The sequence below is a fragment of the Pararge aegeria genome, chromosome 12, assembly GCF_905163445.1.
Source record: "Pararge aegeria chromosome 12, ilParAegt1.1, whole genome shotgun sequence".
NCBI classification, from domain to species: domain Eukaryota; kingdom Metazoa; phylum Arthropoda; class Insecta; order Lepidoptera; family Nymphalidae; genus Pararge; species Pararge aegeria.
The window spans coordinates 14,798,836-14,816,709 of record NC_053191.1 but is presented as its reverse complement, the minus strand read 5'-3'; the positions used below and the strand labels follow the sequence as shown (position 1 = coordinate 14,816,709).

General features: G+C 34.9%; 2 protein-coding genes across 3 annotated transcripts in view; both read left to right on the top strand.

Annotated features, from left to right (window-relative positions):
* Positions 1 to 1,030: 1,030 nt before the first annotated feature.
* LOC120627946 (clumping factor B-like) lies at positions 1,031 to 6,510 on the top strand. The gene is made up of 3 exons (XM_039896075.1): positions 1,031 to 1,108; positions 1,257 to 4,150; positions 6,290 to 6,510. The coding sequence occupies exons 2-3, from the start codon at positions 1,261 to 1,263 to the stop codon at positions 6,508 to 6,510; spliced, it is 3,111 nt and encodes a 1,036-aa protein (XP_039752009.1). The 5' UTR covers positions 1,031 to 1,108; positions 1,257 to 1,260.
* Positions 6,511 to 8,002: 1,492 nt separating this feature from the next.
* Positions 8,003 to 17,874, top strand: part of LOC120628014 (histone-lysine N-methyltransferase eggless) — a 41,044-nt gene continuing 31,172 nt past the window's right edge. The window contains exons 1-5 of one of the 2 annotated variants that reach the window (XM_039896192.1): positions 8,003 to 8,059; positions 9,509 to 9,629; positions 10,049 to 10,165; positions 12,528 to 12,652; positions 16,411 to 16,494. In XM_039896192.1, coding sequence (XP_039752126.1) covers positions 9,542 to 9,629; positions 10,049 to 10,165; positions 12,528 to 12,652; positions 16,411 to 16,494 — 414 coding nt within the window. In that variant the 5' untranslated portion in view covers positions 8,003 to 8,059; positions 9,509 to 9,541. The remainder of the gene's footprint in view (positions 8,060 to 9,508; positions 9,630 to 10,048; positions 10,166 to 12,527; positions 12,653 to 16,410; positions 16,495 to 17,874) is intronic. The other variant, XM_039896193.1, reaches the window with a different exon arrangement.

Sequence of the window (17,874 nt, the reverse complement as noted above, 5' to 3'; positions counted from 1 at the left end):
AATATAAATATTGTTAGAGTAGGCTTGAAAAATAAACAAGGAAGTATGGAGATACAACGAAGTAAGGTTATATTTACCACAATATTTTGTACAACGTAAGTTGTTGAAATTCTCAATAATTAACTACTTTAGTCGATAATGACATTAAATTTTTTAACTCGGCATACTTCAATTCATCTACGATTGCTACATTCATACCATACCCTGTGCATCCACCAGCGCCATTGTGGAGGATTTTTGAACTGTTATTTAGCGCATACAACTGGACACTTTTTCAACTTTTCTCCCATATAAGATGACTCTCCTTACCTCTACCCTCCATAGACTATAGTTTCATAATTTTCTGCCATTAGCTTATCTTCTGAGAACATACTACGAAGACCACGTATCTACTTATAATAAACCTATTTTCCCTACCTATTTGCCAATACTGTTATTTGATTCAGGCATGTAGGCATATGAAAGAACAAAGAATAAATTAATAGGTACAAGGAATTGACGAAAACATTTTAAAACAGAAAAAAAAAACTCTCTGCATCAAAAAAATTTCTCACAAAAAGTATTTGTCATAAGATCAAAAAGACAAATATTGATTAATTTCTTAAATTAGAATGATGGTCGAATTAAATTTGTAAGTAAAATGTACGTTTTTCTTCAGACATTTTACGTGAATCTACTCAGCTGAATTTCTGAGGGATTGATAGCGTGAATAAAATATTACATATTATGAGTAGGTAGGTGGATTAAATGGATTCATACTAAAAAAAACGTATGATTTTTTAAATTAACAAGTCTTACCGAAACCGAAAAGGTTCTATGAAATTTGTTACAATTCTATTATCGGTAATCAGCACTGTAAAGATTTTTGGTATACAGGGTATACTTCAATAACCTTTTTTTTTTTAAACTCTCAGTAGTTAGCTTACTGTGCTTTCTGATTCCATACGTAGTGTCTAAAGTATTCTGTGGTGATTCATTACTCTGTGGTGGCGATCCCCAAAGTGGAGCTGTCAACGTGACGTAATTTTTGTCAAAGCAAAATATTAATTGTATTGAAAAACTAAAACGCCGAGTCGTGTTTCTGGTAGTGCAATAATGTACAAAACAAGTTAGTAGTTAAAATAAGTATTAAAAACTCTCCGTAGAAAATTTATCGATTTTCTCCTGTTATATTTCACTATATTCATACAACAGGTGTGTTATTTCTAGTAACGAGATTCATTAATATTTTAGTTAGAATCTGTTTTTTTTAACAGAATTATGAATTCCTTTCAAAAGGCTTCGCTCGAAAACAATGAAGACGATGAAAAAAACAGTACAGACCAATTAAGATTGAAAGAAAAGCTTCCTGGTTCACCTGAAAAAAATTCCCCTATATCTACTTTATATTCGATTAATACCTGCCCTGAAACTAAAGAAAGTTCATCAGAATTGAACAGTGAGTTAAATAAATCAACAATAAATGAGAGTAATTATCAAAATGATAAATCTATTTTGGGTACCTTAGAGGAGACCATGCCTAAGGGGGACGACGGGAATGAAAAAATGTTATTAGAGGCCAATGATGATGATGATTTAGAATTAAGATATGAAGATGATGACTTAGATGATGGTGATGAGAAAATGAATGAGGATTCTGAAGATAAAAAGGAACTAGAAGATAATATAATCAAAATACTAGAAGATAGCACAAGTGTAGCTTTACAGAATCAAGATGACATTCATGTAGAATCTGAAAAAAATGAAGACTGTATTGATCATCAAATTGATAATGTCAAAAATAAAGCAGAGTTAGAAAAACACAAAAGCAATGAGAGATTACTAAATGAAGAAAACTTTAATACTTATAATGAACTAAAAGATGATTTTGCTATAATTGAAAATAAAACAGCTAGTGCCATTTCAGATACCAAAAATATTTCGAGCATCACCCAACATGGTGATGTGTCATTTGACAGAATAGCAGGTCATGGTTTGAATAAACCAGATATGATGTTAGAAATACCCACTCAAGAATTTATTGAGTTTAGTGATGAAGATGATGAAGATTTAGTAAGTGGCAGTTATAAAATGTCACCTGACATTGAAGATGTTATTGACTTAGAAGAAAATGATATTGAGTATTTAGGTGAAATGAACGAAAGCAAGTTTGATCATATAGAGGATAAGGTACGAAGTTCAACTGATATGGATATAGCCATAGTAGCAGATCCTGCAGGAAATGCTTATGTGTCACAAGAAATGGTTGAGGGTTCTAAGAATGCAAACATGGATATAACCCAAATTGTACAAATAGATACTACAACAAATGCATTAAGCAATGAAGCTGAAATAGCAGCTGATATCATCACAAAAGAAATGAATGGTATGGCTGACGAAACAACTTGTATTAAAGATACAGAAGATACACAAGCTGCAAAAGAAATTGAAGAAATGATCATTCCACTTGAAACTGAATTAGGTAAAGAAATAACTAGTCAATTTATTTTAGATGACACAGAAGTGATTGAGTTATCTGATGACAACACAGAAAATGAACCAGAACATGCAGAAACATTAGTCAAACCTTTAGCTGATCAAAATGCTAAGATTGAAAGTGCAATTAAGATGGCAGAACTGGAAGAGGATATAATCAATCATACAGAGGAGATAGATAACATTATTTTATCTGTTTCAATAACTAAAACGAGAATAACTGATTTTAATGTAAACGAAAGTGAGTTTAATACTAAAAATATATGTATTCTTGGATTTTCAACTGGTACAAATTCTAATCCAGGTTCTGAAAGTGATACTGAATATGATGAAATATTTGGTGAGGAAACCTTTGATGATACAATTGCAATACAAAATATAGCACATGATCCATTAACAGATGAACTAAGCTTTGCAGGAGATAGGTCAACTGAAAGCGTAGAGCGTTTTGAATCAATGCATGCTACTGAAGCATCACAACAAGATATGACAAGTAATAGTATATATAATGTAAATATGTCTGCTTTAATTTTACCAGCCAACTCTGTTATCAATGTTGAACCTAATTCTGCATCTGAATATGAACCACAAATATCAGAAACGCCACAAGCATTAAAGTCTACGTGTGAACACTATGTATCAATGTTAAAAGATTCTGATTCATTAACCAATAGTACATTTGCAGTCAACTCAGTTCCTACGGAACTTTATGAATATAATAAGAAAACAAAAACAAATCATACAAAAGATCGTTTAAAATCCCCTAAAACCAATACATCTACAGCAGAAGATCTACCCGTAATATCAGAAAAAGGTATACTGAAAAAACCAGATTTTAAAAATGCAGATAAACCTATGGAAATAGATAACAAACAACATTCCATGTCTATAGAAGTGGAATTATCAGAACCAATTAAACCACAACCCTCTACGTCAAAGATTGAATCCAATATATCAGAAATAGTTGAACAAGAAGAATCTAAACCGATGGTTGAAACCATTATAGAAGAAATACTTAAAGCACAACTGACTTCATTAAACATTGAAACTATAACATCAGAAATAGCTGAACTACAGTCATCTATATCAAACATGGAACCAATACCTGCAAAGACTTCATTGAAGACTGAAACCAAAACCAATATAGTTGAGCCACAGCCATCTACATCAAAGTTTGAGACTATGTTACTATCAGTAAAACCTGATCCACAACCATCAACATCAAAGATTGAACCTCAAATTTTAGAGCCAATAGAACCGCAACCCTCAACATCAAAGATTAGAAATCTGTCTGCAATGACTTTATCAAATAGTGACACCAATAGTGATATTATTATAGCACAACCCTCTACATCACAGATTGAAACTATAAAATCAAAAATAGCTGATCCACAACCATCTACAACAAAGATTGCACCACAAATATCAGAAAAAGTTGAACCTAAACCCTCTACTTCAAAATGTGATTCAGGATCATTTAATTCAAAACCAAACAGTCTGAAAAATCAATTAGCATTTGAGTCTCTGGTTCAGGATTCATCTGATGATATTCCTGAAATGACTGATAGTCTTGGATTATTAGCTGAGTCATCAAGGGTGATGGAAGATGATGAAGAGCATGATGATGAAGAATATGGAGATGGAGAAGACGAAGATGATTTTGAACCTGATGATGGTAAGTTGAGTTTCTTTTAAGTCTAGGTTTGTTAAAACCATTTTTTCTGATGGATGTCCTTCAGAAAATGATTTTCATCAAAAATCAAACAAAGTAAAAAATACTAATGATACAAAGGTTTCACATGCTAACATAAGTTTGGTATCCAATGCGAGGCCTTATTGTCCCACACATAGATAACTTGAGTTCTTGTGATGGATTTTAATAGCTTTGAAAAGTATATTATGTATATGGCTAGGTAGCCATATTATGCTTGGCTCAAACTCTGAATGGATATATAGGAAAGTTTGAGGGAAAGGTTTTAATATATTTGGAAGTTTTTATCTGAAAAACTAATATATAACTCATCCTGCTTATGTTAAAGATAGCAATCAGTCAGTTATGTGAAGGCCCAGCACAGCTAGCATGGGTAGGATACAATTATATCCCCGGGATATAAATCCCGGGATATAAATTTATCTTCTCCTACAGCACTGGCACACAAGTGGATATAATATTCAAATAATATATGTGTATTGATAAACAAGGGTAAACTTCTCCTATTCCATGTTCCAGTGAATTAGCAGATGGGCACGTTAATTATATCCCTTGTCAGGGGATATAATTTTTATCTCCCGCCCGTGTTAGCCCAGCTGTGTAGATTGGTGGACACCACACATCCTTCACATTATTATGGAGAATTCTCCGGCATGCAGTTTCCCTCACGGTCTGCTTCACCGTTGAAACAAGTGATATTTTATAATATTCAAAAGTGCATGCTGGGATCCAAACTCCACCAGTCGAAAGTGAAGCCGAGTCCGAAGTTTTAACCACTAGGCTATCACGCTTACCAACAATTACCGTCAAATATTATTCTTAATTCTAAAAGCCAATCACAGGCACCAATGAAGCACTTTTTCCCATTATTGTGAGCTGATGGTGATAAATACGTTAGTTAACTTATCTATGTAGAAAAGTGATATATGTGTTTTTTGTGTATGTTTACCTGTTTCACCATTTCATATACAAAAGAGACAAAAGGACAATTTTTAATAATTTTATAAAAATCCGTCTGTCCCCATGAACGAGGATAGTTAACAGGGCCAATGGAACTAAATCAGTAAACTTTTTTTTTCTGCATAAAACATAATTTTTTTTTAAAATAAATTAGGCAAAAGAAAAAAAAATTAAACTAAGATTTTCGTGGTTAATAAAAATTTCTTAAAAATAGTTATATAAAATCTGGAACCATCAGACGATGGTTCCAGATTTTACCATCAGACGGCGAGCCTTCGAAAGATCTGTGAACTCTTACATACTAGTTGACATCCCTTCGATTTGTTTTTCAAATCATCCCTATTATATAATTATAAATATCAATGTAAATTTGTTTGTTACGCTTTCACGCAAAAACTACTTAACCGATCCTCATGAAACACATATTCTTGGAAGTGTTAGAAGTATTATAGGATACTTTTTATCTCGACATTGAGCTAAGTTCCTTTGGTGGTGGGGATGAAAGTGTTTGACGATTTTACACCATAACTCCGACAAATTATAACCGATTTAAATAATTATTTTTTTTACTATAGAGGTTATAATATGTATTTAATATTGCCCAAACTTTCTGTAGATCTCATGAATGTGGTTGGAGATACAGGACAGACCTCCTCAGCGGACAGCAACAAACCCCTCATTATATGAAGGCTTAGCGATACTGAGTACTTAAATTTTTTTTAGAACTATAACTAAATTGAATGCCACATCAAAAAACAAAATCAAACGCAAACGAAGTCGCGGGCAACAGCTAGTCTTTAATATATCCTTTGTGGGGATGGGTATATGCTTTTATAACATGATACCGAAGGTAATATTAGATCTACCTTTACCTAACTTTAAACAATATATTAAAAAACATTCCAACCACTCTGCTCCCACAGATTGTTAAACTTTAAAATGAAATTGGAAAAGAGCAATCTGCTGAGTTTCTGGCCGGTTCGTCCCAGTGGAATCTGCCTTCCGAACCGGCGGTAGAGTCACTACAAACAGACTGACTTGACGTTTTAAAAGGGCCTCCTTGTAATAAATGAATTTTGAATTTGAATTTGAATTTCGATTTGGCTAGTATGGTGTAAGATCACCAAAACATTAAACTTTCAGAAAGCAGCAATCAGATGACGGCAGAGCATTCCGAGGACTCTAACGCTCATCATTCGGAGTCAGATGTACAGAAGGACCCAGAAACACCAAGTGCTGAAACACAAGAGATACCCTTTAAAGTCAAAAAAGTTATTCGTGACATGGAAAAAATACCTGAGAAAATAGAAAAAGCTAAGGTAAACAACCATTTTGACATATATTATGGTCTAGAGCCAACTTAACAGCATTGAAATGTTTATATGACAGAAAAGAAATAGAGGTTTATACGCGTTCGTAACGCACTTATCGTTCGTAACGTCATATGCAACGGATAAAAAATCTAGAGTTTACAAGAAAGCTTTTAACATGACAAAGCTCACCCTTCAATGCTGTAATTTATAAAAACTTATAATATTTATCGGTAAAGCCATTTTAACTTGTAATGGATTTCTAGTGCCATTTCGGATACTAAAAATATTTCAAGTATCACTCAAGATGATGATCTGTCATTTGACAGAATAGCAGGTCATGGTTTGAATAAACCAGATATGATGTTAGAAATACCCACTCAAGAATTTATTGAGTTTAGTTATGAAGATGAAGCATCATATGCAACTGGGATAAAAAAATCATCACTTATAATATATATCAGAAAAGCCATTATAATTTATAATGGATTTCTTATGCCCGTTTTCACTAAACCTAGGTATCACCTATAACGAATCCCAGATAATTTAGGTGATGTCTATAGAAAAAACGTTTCACCAACTCTTAGGTGATAAATATTGGTGAACTATTGATCTCTTAGGAATCTCCTCAGATAAGGCGTTACTTATTTTGGCATTGGCTAGTTCGTCATTAGAAGAAACAGGCATTGATTTCCTGTAGGTACAGTCAGTTTAGACTTGCGCTTGACAACTATCATGCCTGATGTAAAGCAATGATGCGGTCTAAGTTTGGGCGCGCTTGCCTTGTAATATCCTATTTTATGCTAATCAAAACATTACTTTTGACTGAAATAGTTGTAATCAGCCAGAAGATAGCCTTTTGTACGCCTCATAAGCGAAGCGTTGAGGTTGTGCTCTACTCTCGACATTTCAAAAAAAGCAGTTTTCTCGAAACTGAAATAGAATTTTTGTTATTTATATTGCACTTACAGGTTAATTTGAGTACACTAATATAAAGTCAAATCATTTGTCAGGCACATAAAATACATTTCAATAACAATTTTTTTGTTTAACATAGTAAATAATAACATTAAACATAATCTTTTCTGGACGTCCGTGTATGGACGGGTGTACGTGGCATCAAAATTGGTCGAAAAAATTATCGTATCGGAATATTTTTTTTTTAATTATCTAAAGTAACACACGACATAATTTCTTTGTTAATATGAGCGTTCAATTCACTGTCGTTAAATTTCCATGTAATTATTCTAGCTAATATTAATTGTAACTTTCAATGTGCAATCATTATGACATTCCCGTGTCTTGTTTACAAAAAATGAATAATAATCAATATGAAAAAAAAAATTTGTAATGAGCATTGAAAGTTTCAGTTAAAAAAAATTCAATTTTATTGTGAAAAAAATGAGATTATGAGGCGTGCACTTTTGGATTTTCCAATATTTATGTTATGATTACATATATGAATATATATATTTTATTTTGCTTATGAAGGTAAAAAAAGGGAATTGTTTGTAACTGTATGTAATTTTTATTTTAAGTCAAAACAGAAAAGGAACCCCAAAAAACAGGGGAAAATATTATAGACGTTTTATTTGATGAAAACGTAAGTCTCACGAAATACTATTTAATAAATTATAAGCAGACCCGCGCAACTTCGTATTTATCAAATCGGTTATTGTCGGTTTACACATACACACACGCACAATACACACACACACAACATACACACACAACATACACACACAACATACACACACAACATACACACACAAGCATACACGCAGGCACGCACGCACGAACGCACGAACGACCGCACGCACGCACGCACGCACGTACATCTTGACACGTTATTTATATTAAACTGTAGCTGTGCCCTGCGGTTTACTAACAACACCGAGACGCAACTTGCACAATCTTCCCCAATAAATCAGCTTATAACAAAAAGTGTTTGTAGATTACTGATATAGTAGGCAAATATAGTAAAGATAGCGGTGCTACTTCTTCAACATATTTCAACAAACATAGACGAGTCAGTAAATGGACTGACTTTGAATGTTTGAAGAAAATTTGTCATTGTCTCAAATCTCTAACAAAAATTAGAAACAATTATGCAGAAGGTTAATCAAGAAAATTTCTAAAATTTTTTTAGTCCTTGCGTTGAAGGCATTATATATATGTGGCAGAACTTCATATGTCTAGTATAGTTAAGCCTTCAGTGAGAGGTTTGCTGCTGTCTGCTGAGGAGTTCTGTACCATTTAACACCAATAATATCATATCTTGTACACGTACGTATTTAGGCAAATTTAATCTGATAATACAACCTTTCCAGTGCAAAAAGATTTAATAGAATTCGTTCACTTTTGACGGAGTTATGGTGTGAAATCGTATTAAACGTCGAGCAATCTCCCAAGTGAACTGCAACAAATAGCACTCTATAATGCTCCAAAGGATTTTTCGAAATATATTCAATGCATAGATTTTAACCTACTGTAGTTTCATGAAAAGTATAGATTAAGGTAGGTAAAATCGTTAAAGGGTGAAAAAAAAAAACTTCCGGTAGTTTTCAGTTTTTAGCGTCCAGACAGACAAAGATGCGGCGGGGCACTTTGTTTTATAATATATAAAAGATAAAGAAGAAGGATTGATAAATTTTATGGGTCAGAGGTGGGCTAAAATGAAAGTACCTCGGATTTATGTAAGGTATATAAAATTTTATTAAAACTTTAAAAAAATACGAAAAATAAATAAGATAAATGTCTGATTAGATGTTGGTGCCACTGACTGAGTTTAATGTGACTTACGCCCGAGCTATTTAATAACATAAATAGCTCGGGCGTAAGTCACATCAAACCTTCATAAACGGTAAGTAAATTCGTAAGTATTAATAATTAGAACCACAATAATATTAAGGTTAATAAAATATAGGTTGATAAGTTAATTAAATAAATAAAAATACAAGAATGACCTTTTTTTTTACAACCAACTTAGGAAAAGGGGGGGAGTCCTTCCCCCTTTTGGAAACGGTTCTATGAACAAAAATGTTTGTTGCAGAAAACTGAAAAGGAAGCGGTAGACGACGAGTCTATGAAAATATCAGACGCGTCTGACGCGGAAGGTACTGAGCGAAAGAACGAAAGGAGCGTTGAGAAGGCTTTGTCAAGTTTATTGGATGGTAAGTAATATTAATACAGTTTAGTGTGTCGTGTGGTGACAGTAGAACGGAATACAGTTGTCTTCCTAATATAAACTAAAGGAATACAAGAACGAGAGATTTATAACGTTACCGCGAGCAGAGGCTGAGCACTCGTACATTATATGTTGCTCGCGTTTTTTTCCGCGTTACTTACGGTTCGTTAGACATCCTCTGGGAACCGTTTTTTTCCAAGGATAAAAGTAGCCTATGTTACTCCGTCCGTCCGTCCTATGGACAAAATTTTTTTAAAAATCAAGTTTATTGGTTGCTTAGTTAGGGCGTAAAGGACACTTTTGCATTTTGAATATTACTTTTACATTTATAATATTAGTATAGTTACCGGAAGTAAGTTGTAGTGTAATATAAAGTTGAGAATATTTTTTCTGACTCGTTCCTAGAAGAACCCGGATCATCGGATTTTGACTTCAAAACGTGGACCAGAAAAAAAAGGTTATCGATAACCAATCAAGAGAGATTGAACTTCGTGGACTTAGGGGAGAGCTCTTCTGATGAAGGTAAAAATTTTTCTTTTCCCTTCACAGTTTGTACCAAAAACCCCGTTGTCATATCATCAACATCATCAATAATTCAGCCGATTGACGTCCACTGTGGGACATAGGTCTTTTGTAGGGTTTCCAAAATCCGTGATCCTGGGCCGTTGGTTTCCAGCGGCTCCCAGCGTCTCGCTTGATATCGTCTGTCCACCTCGTGGGCTGACCTACGCTGCGTATACCGTTGCGGGCTCGGCACTCCAGCACCTTAGGACCCTAACGTCTATCGGTTCTCCGAGCTATGTGCCCCGCCCATTGGCACTTCACCTGCGCAACTAGATGAGCTATTTCCGTAACACTAGTTCTTCGACGGATTTCCGCATTTCTGATTTGATCACTTCGAGATAATCCTAGCATAGCTCTCTCAATCGTCCGCTTATTGATCCTGAAATGAGTTATTTTATTAAGTATGAATGTCGGTTCGTTAAACTTTTACATGTATATTAACCTTTCCGGAAATTGATGGTGCAGTCGATTATAAAAACAGTTTTCCTGACCTATTTCAGCCACAATGGTCAAAGATTAGGAGATTTTCCAACTACGCATTATTGTGCACAATTGTTTGCTCAAACACAAGTGCATTCTCAATTTCCTCAGTCTCGTTGTCCGATGGAAAGGCAGAGCCGATGTAAACGAAAAGAGATCATGTGCAGAAACGACAGTTAACGTGCTCTCCGAGACAATTGACAGACTTCGAGCTGGTACTTAGAATTTCTAGTTAGGAACCCCTAATATCCATTAGCTCGACTCGTTGATTGTACCCAGGGCCTTATGAACTGAAGACGAACATGCTATTTATTAGACCGACGAGATAGTCGATGATATTCTACAGAGGAAACTGGGAATGTGCCCAGTAACTTCTCGATCTAGCTGCCCTTTTATGTTGATAACTGAAGGCATCGTAAGGAGCTGCGACATGTATGTCTTTTGTTATACGCACCGTCACGCTGCTCCACTCTATGTAAATGTTAGAAAACAAAAATAAAAATTAAGAGTATATCTATGCATTAAATTTAATTTAATTCATTAGTTTTTTATGTTTTTATTTTTATTTATCTCACTAGATTTAATTTAAGAGTATGGTTGTCGCTCCAAAGACGGGCGATAATAACTGCGACTCAGTCTTGAACTACAATAGTATTATCGAATTTGGGTTTCATGATACACATTACCTTATGTTCGCCTTATTTTGTATTATTTTAATTTACTGTTTTAAATAAAATAAAAAAATACTAATGAAATAATGAAAAGTCTGATATGAAAGGCACATACTAATTTCGGCATCGACGGTAGGAGAACCGTAGCTTAATTAGAGAAAGCGCTCAGGCCGCGATTGCCAGAGAGTCGCAGGTTCAAATACTGTCGGTACCGAAAATTATTATATGCCTTTTAAATTTATAACAATTAAATAAACTTATTATTCATTATTATTTTTATTATTTTGGTATTTATTTTTATTATTTATTAGCTTTTCATTGGTTTTTTTTCATTTAATTGGTGACAATAAACCGTACCGCCGCCCTAACGTGATTGTCGCGTCAAAGAATTTTCGGCAATACAACCTAACACCAATTCAGAACTGCTGGCGCTCAGAATATAAACAGATAAATTAAATACAAATCTTGGTCCCACTCGGGAATCAAATAGAGGTCCTCGCTATCCGTAGTCACTAGATGTTAGATAACCGACCAAATTGTTTTATTTATTGGCCTAGTGGATAGGAGTTCAGCCGTCTTTTCGGAGCGTCTGAGTTCGATCCCCGGCATTTACCTCTAACTTTAAGGAGTTATGTGCTATTTAAGCTATTTAATATCACTGGATAGTTCTCTATAATGTCCCCAAAAGGATGTGAACTCTACCAATCCGCATTGGACCAGCGTGGTGGACTACGGCCTAAACTCTTCTCATTTTTGGAGAAGACCAATGCCTCGTAGTGGGCTGGTAATGGCTTGGTGATGATGGTGATGATGATGATGATGGTAATAATGATGACACATTTAACAAATCGTGGTTACTACACGATTGATGAATTCCTCAACGATAAGGCTTCTTGGAAGAAGGCCACACCGCTTGCATCTCTCACAAAACAGAAAAATTCTAAAGATTCTTAAACTTAAAAATGATGTTGGAAAAGAGCAATCTGCTGAGTTTCTTACCGGCTCTTCTCAGTGGAATCTGCCTTCCGAACCGGTGGTAGAGTCACTACAAACTGACTGACTTGACGTTTCAAAAGTGCTTATTAATTAGGCCTACTTGAAATTAATTTTTTTTTTTTTAAATTTTGATGATAATCATGATAATGATTAAAATTCCTTGTGCTAATCAGATAAAAAGCAGACAACCTCCGCAACTAAACAATCTCGAGCAGATCTCACTACCGAAGACACATCTAGCGATGTTCCGCATGCAATGACAGAGATCACAAAGTCTCCAGTGCTAGTGAAAGACGAGGTAATTTTTAGGTCACTTTTTGCCTTTTTTCCTCCTTCAGTTCATTACCTTCTAGTTAGTCTTATTAAAATTATTTCATTTGATGATGAATTCATATCTGATGAATGTTTTTTTTAATGAATAATATACACAAATACTTATAAAATACATATAAACACCCAGACACTGAAAAACATTCCTGTTCATCGCACAAACATTTTCCAGTTGTGGGAATCGAACGCACGGCCTTTGACTCAGAAAGCAGGGTCGCTGCCCACTGCGCCAATCGGCCGTCAAGCTAGCTGGTCCCCGCGCTCCTTGTCCCCGGTTAAGGATTTTCCTGGGATAAAAAGCCTATGTCCATCTTTTCAACTAACTATATGCCATAAATAAAGTTAATTGGTTGCTAAGTTAGGGCGTAAGGGACGGAAAAATCAAAAAAAAATCCTGTGCAATTTATTCACACACGGCACCTTCTGAAAAGTAGCCTACGAGAGATTGAGGTGGATGTAGAGTATCAGAACTATTGGGATAAATGTCAGGCTTATTATTTAGTTTCCATGGTAACTAGAATAGGTAAACAATGAATAGTTTTCTACCTCACTCTGCCCTATACATTTATGTGTTTGTTTCTTTATCTACATATTATTCGGTTTCCTTGGTAACTTAAATCTATAAAAGGTCATGTTGGTTTGTGTATGCTTCAACAACTCAAAAAGTACTGCACCGATCGAGCTGAAATTTTAGCATGATATATAATCCGCATCAAGGATTGTTTTTATCTATTTTATGCATCAGTCACATATCCGCGACCGCGAAAATACAGGTTTTTTAACGATCAGCTGTGTACCAGTGACTGCGCCATCTGCCGGAAGCGAGGAAAACACTCGCTGACAACCGCAATAGTAATGGCGCCGTATATATATATATATTAAAAAAAAAACTATTTATGACCATAGAGAATTATAATAACTATTCCATTCAAGTGCCAGAGGAAAATAAAGATATTATGTCAGTTGAATTTGCGTCACCGCCAGTCACCGCTATTACGATGTTGACGTTAGTTCGGATCGTAGACAATTTTATCACGGTATATTCAGTGTTTTGTGTAATGACTGGGTAAGTGTATATTGATAAAACAAAAATAAATCCATTTTTGCAATGGGATTTGTGAATTTCGTTGAATTTTTATCGATATCAAGCTCAGATACCGCCACGATTTTAGCCAGTTTCAGCCATATAAATGTGATTTCGGTACAAATTGTGTGCAACATGATTGAAATGGGCAGCAAATACTTATTTACAATAGTTATTATCCAAATTAGCAGAAATAAGCAAAATAGCACTAAGAAATTATTCAAAAATACTAATAAACAGTCTCGAGAAAATGCCGTTATCGAAATTCAAATTTCAAAAATTGAAACGGAACGTTTGCTATTACTCCGTTTGAATCAGACTCTACGCTCTGAAGAATATGTTAATTTGCGAGATGCAGTTGTGAATGACGGTACTACAACAAACATTGGAAAGCTAACTATTTTGCCATCTCCATACATTGGCAGTCCACGTCACATGTACCTAAGAATATGCTCACGATGCAATGTCATATGTTCGTCATTACGGGCGTCCAGATTTATTTATCACTTTCACATGCAAACCAGCCTGGGACGACATACGGCAGCTGTTACCATCTGGGAAATGACACGTGGATAGGCATGACATTATATCACGTGTTTTCAGACAAAAGCTTAAATCGCTGATAGATTCATCGTGAAATATGAAGCTGTTAACAAGTACCCAATAGGCACCCGACGGACGTGACGTAGTTGGCACATGATTATTACAAGATGCTGTTTTATGTTCATTTAATTATTTGATTGATATTCCAATAATTGGTTATTTATGTAATCATGAATTATTACACTAACTAATCAAATAGTATAGAATCTAAATATTAAATGTTGATTTGATACATTGATAAAAATACTATAAATAGGGTAGTAGAATAAATAAGCGAACATTATACGAGCTTGGATGTAAATTATTGCTCTAACCAGGTTGCTCTTCTAATAATTTAAAATTACATTGTGAGATGGCGATAACAAAAAAAAAAAAAAAAAAAACACCCGGCTAAGTTTGTTGTGGGCTTCTTCTTAGACCGGGACGCGTTTGGAACCCTCGTAGCTTTAGTTTTAAATTTACGAATGTGGTTATCGCCATCATCTCACTACCGTGTAATTCTTATGTACGCATCAAAAGTGCCACCTGTGGGCCTACTTGAATAAAGATATTTTTGACTTTGACTTTGACTTTGACTTTGTGAGATTGAACCAGGGTGTTACTCTGCCCGAAGTTATATTTGTTTTATTTTGCGGAAATCCTAGTCCTGCGTAATAAAGCTTTTGGATCTGTGCGCTGCTGGATATTCAGTGGAATTGCAAAAAAGAGGATTGCCACATGCGCATATACCGATCTGGCTACAATAAAATAACTTTAGACGAAATTTACACCGGATTTACACCTTGTACCCCTTAATACACATAGAAACATTGGCGATGTTTGTCTCTTACTTAACATTGTTAGAGGGTCAATAGATAGTCCGGAATTACTTACTAAGTTAGATTTATTTGTACCTTCGCGATTACCTAGGCATAAAAAGATTCTGCACGTACCCTTTACTAAAACTAAGAATAGATTTAATTACTTTATAATCCGTGTCTCTCGCCTTCTTAATTCTGTTTACAATGACCCCGAAATTGACTTATTTTATGGTAATATGAATAGTGTACGTCGCAACTTAGTAGATAAGCTGTTGCATGCTAGGTAAACTTAACATTTTGTTATAGTTTGCTGCGTTTTTGCTGGGTTCTATCAGGTACCCTTGTTTATATAAGACTTATCTGTGGAAACCTGTTATTAGTTTTAAGTCAATCAATCTGTTAACTAGTTAGTATCTACAACTGTTGGTTTTCCAATTAAAGAAAAAATAAAATTAAATTGACGATGTGATATGCGCTGTGATTCCACTGACTGACGACGGTAAGGACCATGTGGTACTAAATCCAAATTCACCATGCATGGTCGCTGGGAATCGCTCTAAGCAATATCCTTGAGCCAACATAGTAACGGGCGACGATGGATATCCTCGGTATAGAAAACGATCAACTAAAGAACGTGGAAATTCGGCAACTATGCTCACATTACGACAATTTAAAAAAAAACAATTCTCAATTCGATTGGCATCTGCAATCACGATAAATAAAGCTTAAGGTCAATCTTTAGAGCGGTTTGTTTAGACTACGGTATGTTGCGTGTTCCTGAGTCGGCAAACCAGAATCTTTATCAGATATCTTTACCACGCAGTCAGTGGAAAAACAAAAAATATTGTATATCGACAAGTATTGCAAAATTAAACTTATATGAAATGTATTCTTTGTTTTGTTTCTCATTTCTCAATCATTCAATCACAATGTGCCACAGCGAAGCGTGGTTGGGTACAACTAGTAGGAAATAATATGTGTAATGTATTCTATCTCATTCCCTCGCCGGCTGAATCCTATACATTTATGTGTTTTTGTCTCTAGGGCCTTATTTTTTCGTTTCATCAAGTTTGAAATAACAACGATTCTAAAGAAGTTTCACATCAAAAACGCTTTCGCATTTATAATATTAAGTGAGGATACGTTGTTTAACCATGCAATTATATTTTGTTTGACCCATTCATTATAAATTTTGTGATAAAGTCAATTAAGAATGTCACATTGTTATATATTACACAGGTGAAACCCGATGAAGCAGTGACAGTTAAAACGAAATCCCCGACCAAAGCAGAGGCTCCAACATCACATTCTTCGGAAACCAAGGTATTATAGATACTATAAAATAATTCTTTAAAAATTTAGTTCATATATCGTTAAATGTTTGTTTTATGAAGGTTTGAATTAGTATTAATGTATTATTTTTTCGTTCGAGACCTTTCTTGAATTGAATTAAGTATATAGTGTTAAGCTTCCGAATAAAAAAACTCGTTTTCATAATTCTTTAGTAATATGTTTTATCGTGTTTAGGCTGGGGCACCTCTTAACAACTCCTTCCATTAGATCGGATACAAAATTGGGCTGTTCGACTTTTTGACAATCCCAAATTGACATGAAGTATGGAGTCACTGGGGCACCGAAGAGATGTTAGCTCGTTTTGTGAGTTCTATCAACTCTATAGTGGAGAGTGTTCTGAAGAGTTGTTTGCATTGATACCTACTTCCTCGCTCTCGCCGTAGAAATTCTTATAATATTCGCAATACCAGATCATTTATATCGCGCACTTGCAAATTGTGTAACAATCTCCCATCTGATGTGTTTCCTCCGAAATACAATCTGGGGTTATTCAAGGGGCTGATAAACAACTTTTTTTCAAAGTCGGTGGTTCCTCTGGTGCGGAATAGTTCATAGGCGGCGGTGATCACTCAACATCAGGTGACCCACTTGCCCGTTTGCCCACTATTAATTACGTACATAAACTACGAGTACGTGTAGGAGCAGGAGTGGTGATAGCCTAATGGTTAATATCTCGGCCACACTTTCTGTATAATCGGGTACGATTCCGGGCACTTACTCCTCACTTCCCACCTCTTAACTTTTCGGAGTTGTATCCATATTAGGCATTTAAATGTCACTTGCTTTAACGATGTGGGAAATTATCGTAAGGCAACATGTGCGCTCCAGAATGCTCCATGGTGTTCGGTGACCTAATAGATCTCTACAGAAGATATTACATAATAAGCAAAACATTATTTTATTTATTTTAAATGCAAATAAAGCGGCAATGAAAAGATTTTTTTTTATCTTTTGCGATTCCAAGTCCACAACAGAAAGTTTAATAGGATTACTTCAGCTTATTGTTATCTCAAGGAAGCGTTGAAATGTTAGATGTCACGTAATGAATTATAAGGTTTAACCTTTTTTAGGCCTTTCTTATAGATACGGATTTTTTCTTGTCAAAAATCGGCATTTAGACATAAAAACAAAACCTCTAAATCACTATCGGCTAGGGTACCACATGACAAAATCTATCGCAAATGAGGTCTACTACTATCCCTCCAAAGGAATGTATCGAATTTCCAGTAACCCTGTATATATACGTATATAAATTCATAAGCACGACCTACTCTTGAGCTGTGTTTTAGCCTAGAAGATATCGCTTTATAGGCCGCCAATTTGTACACTTCGAGTAAACTTTTTATTTAA